At 44.8% G+C, this 18,201-nt stretch overlaps 1 protein-coding gene across 1 annotated transcript; it reads right to left on the reverse strand.

The window, feature by feature from the left end:
* Positions 1-419: 419 nt before the first annotated feature.
* On the reverse strand, positions 420-16,813 carry LOC146189555 (neprilysin-like). Its single transcript, XM_084605295.1, has 8 exons — positions 16,568-16,813; positions 14,694-14,888; positions 13,222-13,443; positions 12,700-12,888; positions 5,763-6,125; positions 3,635-4,800; positions 2,984-3,229; positions 420-723 (listed from the first exon to the last, which is right to left on the reverse strand). The coding sequence occupies exons 1-8, from the start codon at positions 16,811-16,813 to the stop codon at positions 420-422; spliced, it is 2,931 nt and encodes a 976-aa protein (XP_084461421.1).
* Between the last annotated feature and the right edge of the window lie 1,388 nt (positions 16,814-18,201).

Consider the following 18,201-nt stretch of genomic DNA (forward strand, 5'->3'; position numbering starts at 1 on the left):
CAAACAATGCTTGTAGGAGTATTGAATTAATGAATCGCTTACTCAAAAGCTAAACCTAATAAATAAAATTAACGTTTCACGTTTTGGCCTCAGATAGTTCGCTAATGCCATTCGAAGAGCTAGGGTCGTAGCGCAGATAATGTTCGAACGTAAAAGCACCTCAGTAAGTTAAAAATCCAAGTTGAACGATGATGTTCCATCACGATCTTTGTCTATGCATGTGAAAGACAGTTCTTAAGGGTGTTTCTTGCGTTCCCTGGATAGGTATCTATGAAATGCCAAGTAAGCATAATCACAAGCTGTCTACGCACTGAGGGATGAAATGTCAGTGATGAACCTTAGAAAAAACAACGCATGAAACGACAACCTTCACATAATATGTTGAACGAAAACACCGAATATCCCGCTTGTTCTGTGCTCTACACAAAAATACAGGTCGGTGTTGAATTTCCTTGCCAAGCGGGACAATTGAACGCGTCGTGAAACTCCGAAGCATTCATGGCCAGGTTGCACATCAATCGCGCACCAAGCTGGCCACAATGATGACTGCAGTAGCTAACATAGAATGTCTGCGTGGCCGTCAGCACTTCGAGAGACTTGAGCCGCAGCGGAACCCGGAGATGGGTTTGCGCCGAACTCGTCCGCATAGCTTCCAGCGCAATGTCCAGGGCGAACAGGTCACCGAGAATCCCACGCTCCATTCCCGATTTGGCACCGTCCAGTCTGCATGTTTGTTTTAGTTGTTAATTGTCGCACTTCCATGAAATGCTGTCATACTATTCTTCATAAAAAGATGCGGAGTTTTGTGGCGTATGGCGCATGCGAAACTGTGGCTGTAATGCGCCAAACACAAGGTTAGATACTCTGTTAAGTTCCTAGATATTATGATACAGGGTAGAACATCAGAAAGAAGATGACCTCGCAGCATGCAAGAGCACTGAACAAAGATTGAGGGGGAGTTGCTGTTCGGAAGCTGAGCCAACGTTTAGACAAGATGACTTGTAGTCTCTTCAAAGACGATGACAAGTTCTCATGTCGAAACCTTGGCTCACCTTGCGAAAAAGAAGCCTGCGCTGCCTCGACTGCGGAGGACAACGCCGACGCGACAACGACGATGCGAAACGCATGGCCTGGCGCCAAAGAGCTGCGCTCTAAACCTGCAGGGAGAGTGTACCAGAGATGGGGAGTGGCTCGTGGGTCTGAGCATTTAATTCATTATATACAAGTTCTGGCATTGTTCTTCGGAATGCAAGAGCAGTGGCTTTGTCGCCCGGGACGTGTTGATTGTTCTGGATGTGCATTTTGTGACTATGGAATAACATATATAGTTTGGCTTGGAACAAATTTTTAAGGCATATATGTAGTTAATGCTGTTGTTCGATCTTATAACAGGTTCATTTGTTTCCACACGAAGACTGGCTATTGTGGGTGTCCTTTAGGCCCTGAATGACAATCATAGACAGATATTATGGAGGGTATCCAGTCGTTTCAGGTAAGGCGCTCTTGGTTAGCCATAACTATGCATCCATAGTCTAAGAGCGAACGTGAGAATGATAGATGTGTAATAGGCATGCACTGTCAGACCCTGAACATTTTTGCGATAGTAGCTTCCGCACATTGAGATCCTGGGAAGCTTTTTTGTTTAAATTGTTTACATGTGGCAAAAATGTTAATTATATATAAAAATGGTGCTCACAATTTTCATTCTTGTGTGAGTGGTTGTGCGATCTAGTTAAGATATAATGTGCGACGGGCCTGTAGGATTCGTCTCGAGAACAGATCGGTTGCTGTTTTCTGAGGAAGAAACGTAAATCCATTTTTACCTCAAAAGAAAACATTTGACAGTAGTCTGTCTGGTTGGGGAATTTAATTTTAATTTTTAAATACAGGTCAATGACTCCAACTAAGTTCTTTAACAGAAAATCACGACGTTTCGGAGCCGACTCGGCTCCATCATGGTGTGAATATCTTGCTAGGAAGAAGTACGAGCGGTGATGCTCGAGTTCGAGGACAGCAATCGGGTACTTTATCATGGTTCTGAGAGTGGGAAGCCCAGTTCTTAGAAAACATCATCCTCGCCTCTCCATTCCTTTATTTACTGATTTAATGTACTTATTCACAGTTCTGGCAGTGCCGTTAATTAGTGGCGTAGCAATAAATATGTTTTCAGTGAGCCTTAATATACGCCACCGTTTAGAGAATAAAATTAAAGTTATAGTAGGAGAAAAAACAGAGAATGGGGATAAAAAGAAAGGAACATACAAAAAGAAAAAGAGAGCGAGAAATTGTCTAGTTTCAACATGGGAGGTTCGTTGACCCTATTTCTAAGTCACTGACGTAAGATCACACACGCAGGCAAGGCAGGCATAAGATTGAAAGTATATTTAAAGACTGCAACGAAATGGCATCGTAGAACTAAAAAAAAAGGAGGCATTATTATTATGTGCCTGAAAATGCCTTAGAAAAGTCGTGCACCCCAAAACGGAGTGAAGCTGTCAGCCAGGCGGCTGTGAGTCTTGAGGGAATATCAATGCTTGGCGAAACAAGGAAAACATTTTCAGGTAGCTCAGGTGCTTATGCGGAGGCGTTGTTGCTTACTCTTTAGGTTCCAATGCTTACGCGCGCTGAATGCAAGTGTTTCGCGCGAACTTCCACTGTCGCTTCCACCAGATCAGTGCACTCCAACGGAGACGAAAAGATAACTTAAGCTTAATAGCGCCAGCTCTTTTTTTTTTTTTTTTTTGAACATGGACAATTTTTGTCGAGAAGCCGGCCCTTCTATTAATGTTAACATTTAATATATTCATGCGGTGTGTAGAGAGCACGGGCGCGAAAAATAAAATCGGAAGAGCAAAGGGAGGGGGACAAGAGGGAATGCAGCACCTCGAAAATTTCGAGATCTGTTCACACTCAAACCCCCTCCTCCCTTTTCCTTCCCGAAGTTTACGTCTCAATACATTCATAGTAGTGTCTGTGAACAAACCTGCACGTCGGCTGTCCCTGACTGCTGGGCAGCCACCAGGTGGCATTGCGGCCCTCCCTGTCCAAGGTGCGCCCTCGCAAGTCCACGGTCCGCACCAACTGGCTGGCCAGCTGGAAACCGAGCCCCGCGTATGTCATGGCTGCCGATCCTCCGCGCAGGTACGACGGCGGAAACAGGACTGCGAGGCCTAACCGCAGCTCGTTCAGCGAGTACAAGTAGAGGGCGTTGCCCGAACGCCAGCGGTACCTGAAAGAAAGTATACCTGTGCACAATTTCGCCTCAAGTACTTCACATTAAGCAGCGTTAAGTCTGCCAATCAGCTGCACGTAAACGAATTTATTCGAGGTAGCACCGACCTCCGAGATTCACTGCTTCTGGAGGCTGTTTACTGGGGAAAGTATGAATTGCAACAGATTTAGAAAAGCGTCCGTTATTGTCACCGCAAGACCAGATCTAGCACCGCGAAACTACATGGATTCCTCAGCCAGTTTTTGCACCGAGTTCTAGAGCACTTATTCGATAGTTTTGTTAACATTATTTTTCTAATAAGCTATGGCCACTACACTGCACAGAACGTGGCCAGCCACCATGGTGGTTAGCTAAGGGCACCGCTCAATGCACGTGGTTATTCAGTTTTACGTAGAGCCTCACCGAGATGTCATGAGGCTGCCGAAGTACGGTTTCGCCATTGTTGTCTTCAGCGCTTTCCTCGACTGGATCCAGGCCTCGAAGAAACTCTTTGCGTCGTCGGAAAAACTACTGTACAGCTCATCGAGAGGACCCGTGTGTAAGTAGGGTATGGGCGGCCATAACCTCTTCGACACCGGGGCGAAGATCTTTCCGTGGGCTTCGATTTTCGTCGACTCTCTTATTCTGGACGAAGAATTAACTCTTCCGAAGAGTGCCGCTGACAGCCAGTATAGTGTAGAGATCACACTGCTCCTTTCGTTTGCGTCGAACGCAGCTTGAAATTTGGGCGCCCCCTGCACAATGCCGAACGATTCCTGGACAGCGAGGAAGCACTGGACGTGCGTCGCAATACGCCCTGCTGCTGGAGAGAGGAAGTTGAAGTCTGAATTCACGATCCAAGCGTAAGCGTACGCGAATGTCCAGCCAATAACATTTAGGAGCCTCTCGTTCGGAAGCGAATCGACAACTTTGCCAATTCGACCAAACTGCTGCTTCGTCATAATGAGAATTTTAGTTGTGTTAGAAACGTTTATAGCGGCGTTTAAGTACTTGTTCAGGAGCGCCTCCCACCGTTCGGAAGTCACAGCGGATCCAAAGACCAAGGCGACATCGCTGACAATTACAAGGTCATCGAACGCTTCCTCAGTATTATACGCGTCATTAGAAAAGAGGGCCCCTCTGAAGGCTGCTTCGTCCTGGTGCAGTTCCTTCACTTCCGCTTCGTTAGGACTGAGTTTGTTGTCACTCAGAAAGAGTGACAATTTCCGAACGACATCACTGTAGGTGGCGTCGTCGAAAGCAGCCAGTTGTTCCATGCGCAACGCGGGTATATCTCCGATGTCTCCTACGATGATGACAGGAGTGCCATTACGCATGGAAACAGTGACGTCAAACCAGAGAGCCACTCTCCAATTTACGGCGAGGTCGAGGAGGACATCGAGCACATCAGTATGACCGGTGTCATTTCCGTAAGTTGATGCGTGAAGTGGCCACGGAATTCCACGCTCCCGCATGAACGCCTTAAAATATTTCACGTCCGCGTCGCCGCCTCGATCCATGTTGCATCTGGAGAAAGCAGCGAATGCCTTGGCTGCCGCGGACGAGCTGTAGGTAAAGGCCAGGAGCCTCTGTGTGGAAGAAACACAAAACACCGTTCAAGGTGCGAGCACTTTCACACAGAATCATAATCATCATCAGCCTGACTATACCCACTGCAGGGCGAAGGCCTCTCCCATATTTCTCCAGTTAACCCGGTCCTGTGCTAGCTGCATCCACTTGAGCCCTGCGGACTTCTTAACCTCATCCGCCCACCTAACTTTCTGCCGCCACCTGCCACGCTTTCTTTCCCTTGGAATCCAGTTTGTTTCCCTAAACGACCATCGGTTATCCTCTCTTCGCATTACATGTCCTGCCCATGCCCAATTCTTCTTCTTGATTTCCACTAGAATGTCAGTAACTTGAGTTATTTTTCTGACCTACTCTGCACGCTTCCTATCTCTTAACGTTACCCCTACCATTTTTCGTTCCATAGCCCTCTGACTTGTCCTCAACTTAAGTAGAACCCTCTTGGTTAGCCTTCACGTTTTAGCCCCATAGGTGAGTACTAAACACAAAATCTAAACAGTACTAAACAGTACTAAACAGGTGAGTACTAAACACAATTGTACTAAATAAAGGTCAGTACTAAACACACTAAACACAGAATACTAAACACAAAATTATCAAGCCCATGTGCTATCAAAAAGTAGGTGCTTGTCTGCACAAAAGGCAAACACAATTGGGGGTGACCTACGAAAGTCCACCTGTACCGTTATACGACCAACGATTGCCGCGTAAGGTAAAAAAAATGCGTGAGTAAGCTGGCCGTGAGTCGGCAGTAACAGGCTCCCTGTCCTAGAAACACCCAACCCCAATAGCCTACACTGAATTAAAACCCTTTATAAAACATTTAGAGATGTTTGACAGATTATGATCACCTCTGTATATATTTCTATTGCATACAACGCATGAAACTCGTCCTTGTGTACCTGGGCTGTCACTAAAAGGCGCAATACACAAGGCCTCCGACGATCGCTATCCCTAAGCATACTGTCACCTGCGGATCCTGGATCATGTTCACGACCTCGCGATTGTAAACATGTGCGAGAGTGTTGCCCCTCGCGGGCTCGACCTCGCTGTGTCCGCAGACGTAGGCGTGGAAGTCGACGCAGGGGTTGGTGGATTGGTTTAGTGTCACCAGGATGAACCTGGCATGCTCCACGCAGTCGTCACTGTCGCAGACGTCGAAGACGGGGGAGTAGACGGAACGGTACACTCGGAGGACGACCAGCACGGACACGGCGACTACTGCCAGAATGAACGCAACCAGGCCGGAGGCGAACAGTAGTCGTGGCAAGGGTCGGTCCTTGAAGCGGTCGTGGTTCGTAGAAGATAGGGGCGATACTGAGGGCCCCTGTTGATAGGAAAGTGAAATAAAAGATGCGTTATATAAATGCGGTGTAGTCAGCTCTTGTAGTCATTTAATTAAAGAGTGGCAGACATCGTAATTAATCTTAATAAGCGATATAAACTGAAGATAGCACGGGATTACGCGCCTACATGCAGCCATGCTGACCAGGCAGTCGAAAACTTCTACGAAGATGTAGAATAGGCAAAGGGGAAAGTGAAAACCTATTATACGGTTTTCCATAGCAGCCTGGAGACCAGGTAGTGGGGAGCTATGGCATTGGTTCTAGAAATACCAGGGGGCACTACTAGTTAGGTTTGCAGAGCCTAATAACTTAGTAATTACGGATACCTTCTTCGGAATATGGAAGAACCGGAAGTGGGCATGAAAAAGCCCTAAAGGGTCGACTAAAAATGAAATTGGCTACATTTTGCGTTCTTACGTTCTAACCCTGGTATTATGTAGGATATAGAGGTAATCGGAAAGGTGCGATGCAGTGACCACAGGATGGCAAGGTATCAAATTTGTCTTGATTTGAAGAGGGAACGAAACATATTACTAAGGAAGAACACCAACGAAATAGCGGTGGGGGGGAAACAGAAAAATTCAGGTTCTCGCTACTGAAGAGATATTAAGCTTTAACCGAGGATGACTACCTTAGTGTAGACGTGATGAGCGATACGTTCAGAGATATATCATTACTGAGTGCGTGCTATAAGTTCTCGTAATTCCTAAGAAAGGAGACGCTAAGGAATTGAAAAAGTATAGGCTAATCGGCTTACTCTCCGTAACGTACAAGATATTTACTAAGGTAATAAGTAACAGAATCAGTACAATTTCCTTAGACTTCAATTAAGCAAAAGATAGAGCAGGTTTAGGAAAGAGTACTCTACTAATGATAATATCATAGAAAAATGCTCAGAATATAACCAGCCCTTATACATAGCATTCATGGATTGCGAAAAAGCATTTCAATCAGTAGAAAAACCTGCAGCCACGCAGGCATTACGATATTATAGCCATGTGTGAAAGTAGTGGAAGAAATCTATAGTGGCTCCATAACAAGCATAGTTCTGCAATAATTAAAGTAAACAAACTCCCATAAAGAAAGGAGTTAGGCGAGAAGACACGATCTCCCCAGTACTATTCGTAGCTTGCTTAAAGGAAGTACTCGGGCTTACAAAGGGATCAGTTAAGGATAAGGGTGGATGGAGAATACCTCAGTAATCTGTAATTCACTGATAACATCGCCTTCCTAAGTAACCGAGGGGAAGATGGGAAAAATGATTGATAATTTAAACAGGAAAAGCAGAAAGACTAAAAATTATTATACAGAAAGAAGACTAGCATAATGCTCAGTAACCTCGGGAACAGCAGTTTGCAAAGGTAGCGAAGCACTGGAAATTGTAAGCCAATATGTCTATTTATGACCGGTAGTAACCACAGATCCAAATCGTGAAAGGGAAATAGCTAGGACAATTACATTGGGATGGAGCGAATTTGATAAGTACTCGCCGATTATAACAAGCAGCTTACCGGCATCGCTCAACAGGAAAGTATACAACAGTTGCATCTGATCTGTTCTCACCTTTGAGACTGAAATATGCAGGCCAAATATAAGGGGTCTGCTTAAGTTTAGGACAACGCAGAGGGCTATGGAACGCAAAATGGTAGGTGTAAATTTAAGGGATAGGAAGCGTGCAGAGTGGATCAGAAAACGAGTTAATTAAATATTAGTGGAAATCAAGAAGCACTGATGGACATGGGCAGGGCGTTCATTTATTTATTTATTTATTTATTTATTTATTTATTTATTTATTTATTTATTTATTTATTTATTTATTTATTTATTTATTTATTTATTTATTTATTTATTTATTTATTTATTTATTTATTTATTACATACTGCATAACGTTGGGTCCAAGCAGGGGGGCATAGATGCATATGAACAAGAGCAAATGACAACAAAAACTGATACAAATTTACACAATATTAGTCGCACTGCATACCATCTGTAAAATATTGCTCCAGTCTGATATTGTCCTTGGGAAAAAGAAAAACTTAAACGTGTCAGTTCGAACATAATAAGGTGTCAGTAAGTCAGGATGGTGATGTTTGTGTGTCGTGTTATTTCAGGAGATATATAAGGGGGCTGGTTTATTGCAGGTTTGTTACTTACCGGGACATAAAGAAATTCAAGCCTCAGCTGTTTACTGTAGGACTCAAGTGTGGGAATAGAATTTTTTATCACTGCTTGAGAGGGTGAGTCAAACCTAGCGAATTTATTAAATATAAACCGAACTGCCTTCCTTTGTAATTTTTCAAGACGGTTGGTACTTGACTTAGTGTGAGGATCCCATGTTATGCATGCATACTCCAGGTTAGGTCTAATAAATGAGAAGTAAGAGAGTAATTTAACGGAAGAAGGGGCAGGGATAATTGTAGAGATATGAGAGCGGCCTTCGCCTTGCAGTGGGTATAGTCCGGCTGATGATGATGATGAGTCAAATTTTGTGACAACAAAAATAGTTGAGGAAAATATTTGGCTACTTAAGGGAGCCAATCAGAGATTCTCATCGCTACCTGCAAACAAACTGAAGGACTATTGCCATGTTATAACCTGCTATTGAAGATTAAATGTGCGGAGTAAGGTACACCTGACACCTATCTCTCATACGCAAATACGATAGCACTGACACTCTTGGTGCGACGATCAACCACAGCTTGTATTTCTCTGGACCCAGCCGGATCCTTAGAAAGAAAAGGTGAACATGGCAAAAGTGCGCCGACCTAAGGTTCCGAACTCACGTAGGCGCGATCGCATTAGTTCGCTGGCCTCTGCTCAAGGAGCACTATGCAAACACCGCAGCCGAACACCACTCATATTACTGCCGTTCTCTCCCACTGTGCCCAGTATGCAGCTGTTTCCGTGATCTTTCATCTGTGAGAAATGGATCCAGAATCCAACGCTATCACATTGGCCTCTTAATTGCGCTAAGCGGTCTCCATTCACCAACTTCGCCTATGTTTCCCCGAAGCCTGATCTTGGAACTATATGATAGAACCGGTAGCAAAATCAAACACAACGTGTTCGTGCCCCTTCTTCGAATTTGACCAATTTAGCTAACATGGCTTCAGTTTCCCAAGAGTACAGCTGTAGTATACAAGTGAACAACGAAGTGGAGGTGGCGTTCAAAGAGGCTCTCCAGGCCAGTGGCGTGAGCTCATTGCTAGGTGTAGTGAAGGAATCGATTATTTTACACTGTTGACGGCAATTAATGACGGCGTTTGATTAACCAAACATGAAAATAACTATGCCCTAGTACTGTGCTTAGAATGCAAAGCGGCGCAATCAGTACCCCTCGAACGTGCGCCATCTCTTAGGGCAGCTCCGTACATAGAACCGCGAGTAGTGACGGTGGCCACTGCATGCCGGCGCAACAATACAACTATATTCCGTGACTGCTTATCTTGGCAGCGCTGACAAAGCTGCAATACCGAAACACATTAACACCCTGCACAGATGAATACAGCCCCCGTGTTAACATTATGCGCCCTAAAACAAACGGAAATCGTAAACCTCGTTATTTTGGCCACATTTGTAGCATGACTCTGTTTAATACAGCGTTGAACGTAACTGCGAAGAGGTTTTCTTTTTTTTTTTTTTTTTTGTTCAAAGTTTTTCTGGATTAAAGTCCGTCTCGGGTTTTCGGGACACCCACCACCAAGAAAATGACGTCTGCTCTTCGCTGTTCACCGTGTACTTCCGAAACCGTACATCTTCTATCGCCAAAGATCATAACGAGATTAAAGAGCCGACGGTTGTCAAAGTAGGCAAATGATATGTTGTTCAGCCTGCTTGTTGGCGTAAGGAGTAGTCAGCCTTAGCTTTCCATGTCATATGTACGCCTCAAGCCAACGAGCTCACCGGAGTGAGTGAGCGTGCCATTTGCCGTTTGCTCTGAAATCTCCAAAGCTCAACAGGGTGAAGTCGTCATCTGAGCTTCTGGTAAAAAAAGGGACTGCGGGAAGACGCTGCTTCAAAGGTACGAAATCCTCATTCTAGCTGATATGAGGCGAAACGTGTTTCAGTATTATATACGTCACGAAGTGCCGACTGCAGCAAAGCTAAAGAACAACGTAATAAATGCTCGGCATAGATCCTAAACGGTACCGAGTTTCAGATCCGGAAGCATAAGCGGAACTCTATGTCTGGAGAGGGGCGACACCATCGAAGTATGGTAATAACAGTACCATCGGAAAATTCGCTAAATGCGAAAGGGGCACAGGCAACCCCATATTTATCACATGTTTTGGTAGATGTCCCTGCATTCATAATAGGAGAATGCAAAGATTGAACAGGAAAGTATTACTGAACTTAGAAGCCATCATCATCGTCATCATCAGCCTGGCTATACCCACTGCAGGACGAAGGCCTCTCCCATATTTCTCCAATTAACCCGGTCCTGTGCTAGCTGCATCCACTTAACCCCTGCAAACGTCTTAACCTCATCCGCCCACCTAACTTTCTGCCACTCCCTGCTACGCTTTCCTTCCCTTGGAACCCAGTTTGTTACCCTAAGCGACCATCGGTTATCCTCTCTTCGCACTACATATCCTGCCCATGCCCATTTCTTCCTCTTAATTACACTTCTAAGTTCCCTACCGTAGTGGCGAACTTAGAAGTGTAAGACATATGATAAAATAGTGCGATAAAAACCGCCCATGTTGTCCTCCCATGTACACTGCGATCCCTTTCATGTTCGACACCTCATACGTCTCGTTGGTAAGGCACCTTAGTGGGAGTTGCATGTGTGAGTCTACGCTTTTTTAGCATCTGTCCTCTGTAGATAGAAGAGAGCGTCAGAACCACATTGGGCTCATTACTTTTTATTTAGCTCTCTTTCAGTAACGACGGCTACAAAGCCCGCGTCAAAGCGACTCAAGCTATGAGTCGAAGTGGAGGGCTCCAGAAATTTTGACCGCCGGGGTTCTTTAACGTGCACTGACATCGCACAGCACACAGGCGCCTTGCTTTTCGCCTCCATCGAAAAGCGGCCGCCGTGGCCGGGATTCGATCCCACCTCTTTGGACAGTATTTGAGCCCCCTAACGACTGCAACACCATAATGGGGACAATTTCAACACACTCGTCGCAACGTGGTGTGATACAACTTTACATTTATGATCTTATATGCACATATACATACCACTTGTTAGTAACCTGTACAATCGTGTCGTCTTTGGCGTAGTTATTAGCATATTTGGCATTCAACATCAGGTCGGTTTCACAGCTTGGTCATCCGAATTTTTTGTATATTTCATTGATTTCAAAGAGAAGTTCTAAGGAACGTTAAAAATATTTTTTCGAGAATAAAGCATATGCAGTGATCTTCTTGACCTGGGTGAATCTTGACCCGGCAAACACACAACAAAAAAGCCTTCTCACTTCTTTTTGGTAATAAGAAAAGTAGCTTTGCATTGAGTTTCAGCGAGTTAGATTAATTTCCAGGGAGTAACAAAGGGACGTTCGCTGTGACTGACGATACAGACTGCATAAATCGGGCTAACAAGGGCGCTAAACAGTGAAGCTCCTCGAAGGAAAGCAGCGGCAAGCGCTTCTTTCTGCTTTCGGTGCTTCAGGGGCAGGGGAATGGAGGAGGGGGGAAGGGGAAAGGGGAAAGGGGGGTATTGGTGGTGTTGTTTCAAGCTGCGAGATCGGCCTATTAGGGTGAAATAGGGATACATTGCGGGAAAGCGATGAAGGACAAATGATTTTTTTTTTTTAATACACAGTGCAACAAATATAGGACAAGCGAGTAGACGGAAACAGCGCTGTCCTATGCTCGCTTGTCCTTTGTTTATTGCGCGGTGTATTTTAGCAAAATGATGCACCAACTAGCTCGACTCTCAGTTCTATTGCAAGGACAAATTAGGTTGCCAACGCGACCGTCGTCTTAATTGCATTAGGCAGTACGTGATGGTCATGTGACACAAATGAGAATGCATATGGTACCGTGCAATTGGAAGAGTTAAGGGGCGCTTGTTTTAACTGCCACGCTTCGGTATCGGCACTGCTATCCCAACGCTTCGATGAAGAAGTTATTCTATTAGTGATTTTCACGTATGTTCAGGCTAGATCATTAACCAATGGAAGTTGTAGAAGTTGAATAAAGATTAATGGACACTGGACGTATAATAAGTAGGGAGAAAAAGAAGACGACCTTAGCTGCTTAGTTGCTTCCGTTTTACCATTGGTATCCCCTGTTTTCCAGTGAGGGTAGAGCCACTGTCACTGCCGCCGATAAGTGGTGTATCAGAAAAACGTGTGAGGGAAATACGAAGAAAAAATCTGCATGACAAAAACAAGGTTCGCCTAAGTGACGACAAGCAACGTTATTATGAGAGGTATTCAGGTGACTTCATGCACTTTATTTTGATTACATGACGTCACCTGTAAGTCGAAAAAGACAACTATAAGCCCAGTAGATACGCCTGTAGTCTCTCGCCGTGCTACATGCAGCACAATATGGCCGCCATTGTGAGGTAAGTGCATACTTCCTAGAGCGGTACAACTCACAGTTTCGTCAGCAGCGCTGGAAATTCTTCGTACGGGAGAACCGGGCGGTGGCGTGGTTGGGATCACCTTCCCCGTCGACAAGCTTCGATCTATCGAGGCCCGGTGACTCATCGGCTCGCGGAGATCCACAACCAAGGATGAGCCCTCAGCTTCGTGAGCCATGTTGTTCGCGGCTCCCACGTCCCCCTTCTGCATCAATCAGAATGGAATCATTGGATTCAGTGTTCATCATTTTGACTAAACGAATCTCCTCCATTTTCGGCGCTGTGTAAAGCAGGTTGAGTAAATTAAGGACACAGATCGTGGTTATCGCTTCGCTGCTTTCTTCATATCCTTTGGGGCGACAAGGTACAACAGCGACATAAACTCGTAGTTATCGTTGGTCACCATGACGCCTTCATCATTGTGTAATCTACCTCACTATACCGCACTATCAGTGAGAACAGTATTCTGGGTTTGACGGCAAAAAAAAAAAAAAACGTGATGGCGCACGCCCTTTGCTTTTTGTGAGGCAGTTCTCACCAGATTGTCCACAAATGGTGCTGGGTTACTTGAGCTACTTCCCGAGTAGCTGTGTAGAGACTTCACTGACGGTGAAGTGGCGATCACAATGCCTTGTGAAATGCACCGGTCTATGGTGGAACGGCAACTCATGGGCTCGCGTGGGTCGGGTTGAGGCTCTGCAGAGTAACTGTCTTGGCCAGCCGCTTCCATCGCTTCCCTCAAGGCTCCAAGGAGGTCTCTCTGCGGAGAAACGGGTAAGCGTGAATTTACCATTCGTTTGTTCGATCCTTCGTTTATTCATTCATGAATTCATTTTCTTTATTTCGTTCTTTATTCCTTTCTTCTTTACTGCTACTAGTATTAATTGGTTCACAGGAAGGGTGCAGTATCTGTAACACATGTTCCGTGGACACCTGGCCCGCGCCGTAAGGGAAGGTAGGAAGGTGGTAGTGAAAGTAGGAGGAAATAAAGAGGTTCATTCATTAATTTATAAGCCAGCTCTGTTTCGAATTTACACTAGTGTTATTCGCTTCTTGGGGGAATATCAATAGATGTCCGGGTGTGGTTACGAGGGCTGCAAATTAGGGCGATGTAATTATGTGTTCGTAAATAACACGAGAGGGCTTCTTTGCTATATGGAAGATAGCGGGCCGTTTATGGAATCATCGTAATAGCTTGCACTATGAGTTGTCTATCAGAGGACATAATAGCCTAGCAGGAGCAGTGCTTCTGCAATTATAAATTATTAGCGCGGAATACCCTAAGCCATTATAGGAAAGCCGACATTTTCCTGGCCGATGTGTCCTTCGCAAATTAAAGGCAACCAACAGTCGCACACCAGCAGGGTAGGCTGTAACGAAGGAACTATGGGATGGCAGTTTTATGAAGGATGTCTTCTACTCAGACAAACTATATACCGTCCATAAGAACATGTCGCCTTGTGCTCTCATGAACACGTTTTCTGTGCCTTTCGAATGGTGTCTGTAAGGAAATTCAGCAGCGGCAACGAAAGTTGATCCAAATTCATTCACTATTTCGTTGCTGTGATAATAACTGTACGAATGAAGCTTATACAAAAAAAAATGGTAATTGTAGACGACGTTTCTAAATTAGGTTGTCAGCGACAAAGAAATTTAATGTAATAAAGTGACTCGGAACATAGGTGGCTATTTATTTAAGGCAACAACAAAAACATATTAAAGGAAATCAAGTTGAGTATGCGATTCAGACATTCTGAAAACACTTACACAGAATATTACGCGTGTCCAATTTTTGTGACGCCTTACCACAGTGATGCATTACGGACTCGACCAGATCTGCATTCCATTGAAGTGAAGTCGATGCGTATGTTCTGCACTGCGTTTTTCTACACTCTTAATCTCGTTCCACATAGGTTCCAGTTATAAATGGAACTTTAAAAAAGTTCCACTTATAACCAGGACGTATGTGGAACCAGATTAAGAGTGTAGACAATTTCCGGCGAAACTCACGCTGCAGTCAGTGGACACCAAAGCGACATTGGCCGAGAAGTAGTCCGGTGGCAGGGTGGGTATCACTTCGCCCAAGGACAGACGTCGGTCAATCCAGGCCCGCCCAAGGAAGGGCTCACGGGGGTCCGTGCGCGGTTCGTCGACATTGTACTTGTCGCCTTCTTTCAAGTCATCGCAAGACGCCGTAGTGTCCTCCTGCAGCGACGAGAGACGTTGCGCGTTAGTTTATTTGCGTAAAACATTGTTCGTGCTTTCTTTTATTCTGACAGTAATTGTAGAAGCTTTCATTTGACTATTCATGCTGAACTGCTTAATCTTCGAACGTCATTGTACTTGTGACGAAAAACAAGCCGCCACTTGAAGACCGGAGAGTTATTAACCGCTCTATCACGATTCTGGCCAACATTCCGGCTTGTCTGTGCAATGCGTATCGAATACAACACAGGCTCAGGTGGTGTATGTTCCTTCTGGACAGCCTTACCTTTAAATATTCGAATACGATCGAAGTACGCAGCGATACATGCTCATCCAAGGAGGCCATAACGCCGTTCGGTTCCTAGAACATTCCTGTTAACCTTCTACCGTAAAATCGCATATAACTGCCAAGTGCCTCCATGGAATGAAATCAACTGCTATCACATAATAATCGTTTGTCACCTCTTCCCAGTGGGCCTCCGTTGAGGGATATTTGCTGTTGCGATCTTGACGTGTATCCTAACCAGGCGCTGGAATCCCGCCACGAGTAACGGTCGATACGAGTACTGTTCGCTTGCTCAAGCACGTCACATGAACAAAAGCTAGGCTCTCTGCAGTTGAAAATGCATAATTCGAACATCAGGGTCACGTCACATGAACAAAAGCTAGGCTCTCTGCAGTTGAAAATGCATAATTCGAACATCAGGGTTGTACGAATCCCTCCTACATCACTTGCAGGAAGAGGAGACCGATGTGTTCTGCATCGAGTAAATTTTAAGTCTCAATAATTATTATTTATCTATACTTAATTGCGGGCCTATATATATACTCCGTCATGCGACACGTGTCGCCTGAGTATGTCGGCAATCTGGACGTAAAAAATGGCAAAAAAAAATAAGTCTGCCAAACGTGGCGACGTGCCAGAGAACACTAGTGTAAGTGCTTACATAGAGAGCCATATCTTATCCCATAATTATCTAACAATAATTAACGCGAAAAAACACCCTGTGCTTTATTTCCTGTCAGTGGCTGCTGCCTCCATTTGTAAGTATCTGAAAATGTGTCCCTTATTCTCCGTATATTCGTCTGCCGATTCTATTAACAGCGCAGGGACTGCTCATATTGCACAAAGGAGTCCCATGATATGCGTGACAAATATCTCTGATCTCCGCGGTAAGCCTTAATGATAAACCTTTTTTTTTTTTTTTTTTACATCGTGCATTAGGCTTATAAATGTGATGAGTGGGTAAGCCTCTGTTTAGCTGCTCGTAGAGCGAAGCACTCATACAGGCGGTACAAGATGGAGCCACCAGACAAAAGTCGAAAGCCTCTTCCTTTTCTGTTCTTTTGAAGCAATCACAGTTAACGAAAGAGACTCCAGAGACTCCAGTATCAATGGTGTCAGCGTAGATGTCAGCACAAGGGAACAGGGTGAGGGAAGAAATAACGAGTATGAACTAAAAGGGGATGGAGCTTATCGTTAAGGCCACGAGAGGCAAGCAGTGAATCTGTGCACCCAAAGAGGCATTCCGGTGAGGTTTAGCTTCATGGCATTGTACAACATTTACCACTGGATCTCAAAAAATACCAAACAGCGCAGACATCAACAAATGTTTGGTTATTTGTGAGCTTCGAGATGTCCGTTTATTAATAAACTAAATATTACAATATGAGCCCACCTGTGGCTGGGACTCTTCGTGTGGTGGCTGAGGTGACGGTTTTGTCTCAACCACGCTGTGCCCAGACACCGTCGCTTCCTCATGCACAGAAGGGCTGCGAGGATGACTGGAGGCGGTGTCTTCGTTGACGGCAGTGCCTTTCCTCGAAGAGTGAGTAGAGTGCTCCGTCAAGGTTTTGGTTCCCGCAGAGTGCGGCAACACGTCTGTTGGGTCGCTTGGTTTCTGGTCAGGGATGTCTTTCTTCATTTTTTTTTTATTCGGACCAGAAAGCGCTCACTTGGTAGCTTATTAAGAAGCAGCAGGAGAGGTGTCTGGCCCTGACGCTACTGAAAAGCAAAGATTATTCGTCAAGAGCCTGTCCTGCCTCATGGCTACCCGGTCGAAAAAAACTACAGAACCATGTCATAATACGACAGAATACTTTGTATTTCTGTCGTAAACGTCAGAGTTTTCTGTAGTTCTGTAGTACTTTTCTGTAGTTCTGTAGTTTTTCTGTAGTAGCTTTCTGTTGTCTGTATTCTGTCGCACTTTTCTGCTGTAACCACAGAAAGCTCTGATGTTACTATAGAAAGTTCTGTTGTGACAACAGGTTTTTTGTCAAAAACCGCACAGAAATTATGTCGTAACAACAGAAATTTTTCTGTAATTTTTTTCGACTGGGTATAGTATAACGATAAGTGTACCAATCTCATTACTGCAAAACTATACGGCGTGGGTCGTAAGGGTAGGATCAAATCGAAGGAACAGTATATGTTATCTGAGTTTCTAATGCTATTATGCCGGCTACATCATGTCCTTGACAAGATGCACAGTGACGAAATCACCACACTGTGCATTTCTATCAGGGAAACCACTCGAATCGCAGCTCAGCCTTTGAGATGTAGGTTCCGGAGTGACGCGGTTACCTTTTGCTGTGCTTTGCGCCAAAGGCCGCACCGGGTGGTTAGGCGGCTGGCCTGGCAGGAGAAGTTGAAGCAGCTCTGGTGCGGTTCTGTCTTCCCTGCCGTCGGGGGCCCTGAGTATGCGTGTCTTGAAATCGTAGCCTAATACGCCGTGACGAATGGAAAGCTCGTGCTTGTTCTTCTTCGTCGTAGCTGCGCGAGGAGAACAGCTTTTTGGCTCTTCTTATTCTTCTTCCTTGGCTCATGGCAAATACCTACGAGGAAGGATTGGCCAGACTTCAATGAGACTTCAGTAATCCATATACTGCATTATACTGCCGCTCGCCGCTGAGAATTTTGTTTTCTAACTTGAAGCTTTTGTGACATGTGAAGTGAATATCTTTTAAATCACACTGACTCAAGAAAATTACAAAACCGAGGTGTGGTATCGTTAATCTCTTTTATGTGATAGTAAAATAGTGCACGAGAAAGGAAAAGAAAAAGGGACAGAGCAAACGATATATTGCAAGTTTTTTCGTTAGAAAACAGGCAGAATATACAAAAAAAAATGTATGGTCGCAACATTGCGAAAGCAAGCACCTAAATACCTATGTGGCTGCTACGCCACCCTATAGGTATATACAATACCTGTCTCTTGTCTTCGCCCCAGGTTCTACTCTTCCTGCCCAGCTTAACTGTGAACAGCTCATTATCAGTTGCATGTTTTTCACCTTGTGATGCAGAATAGATTAC

Source organism: Amblyomma maculatum, chromosome 5 (genome assembly GCF_055883805.1).
Source record: "Amblyomma maculatum isolate TAMU_Amacu chromosome 5, ASM5588380v1, whole genome shotgun sequence".
In the NCBI taxonomy this organism is placed as follows: Eukaryota; Metazoa; Arthropoda; class Arachnida; order Ixodida; family Ixodidae; genus Amblyomma; species Amblyomma maculatum.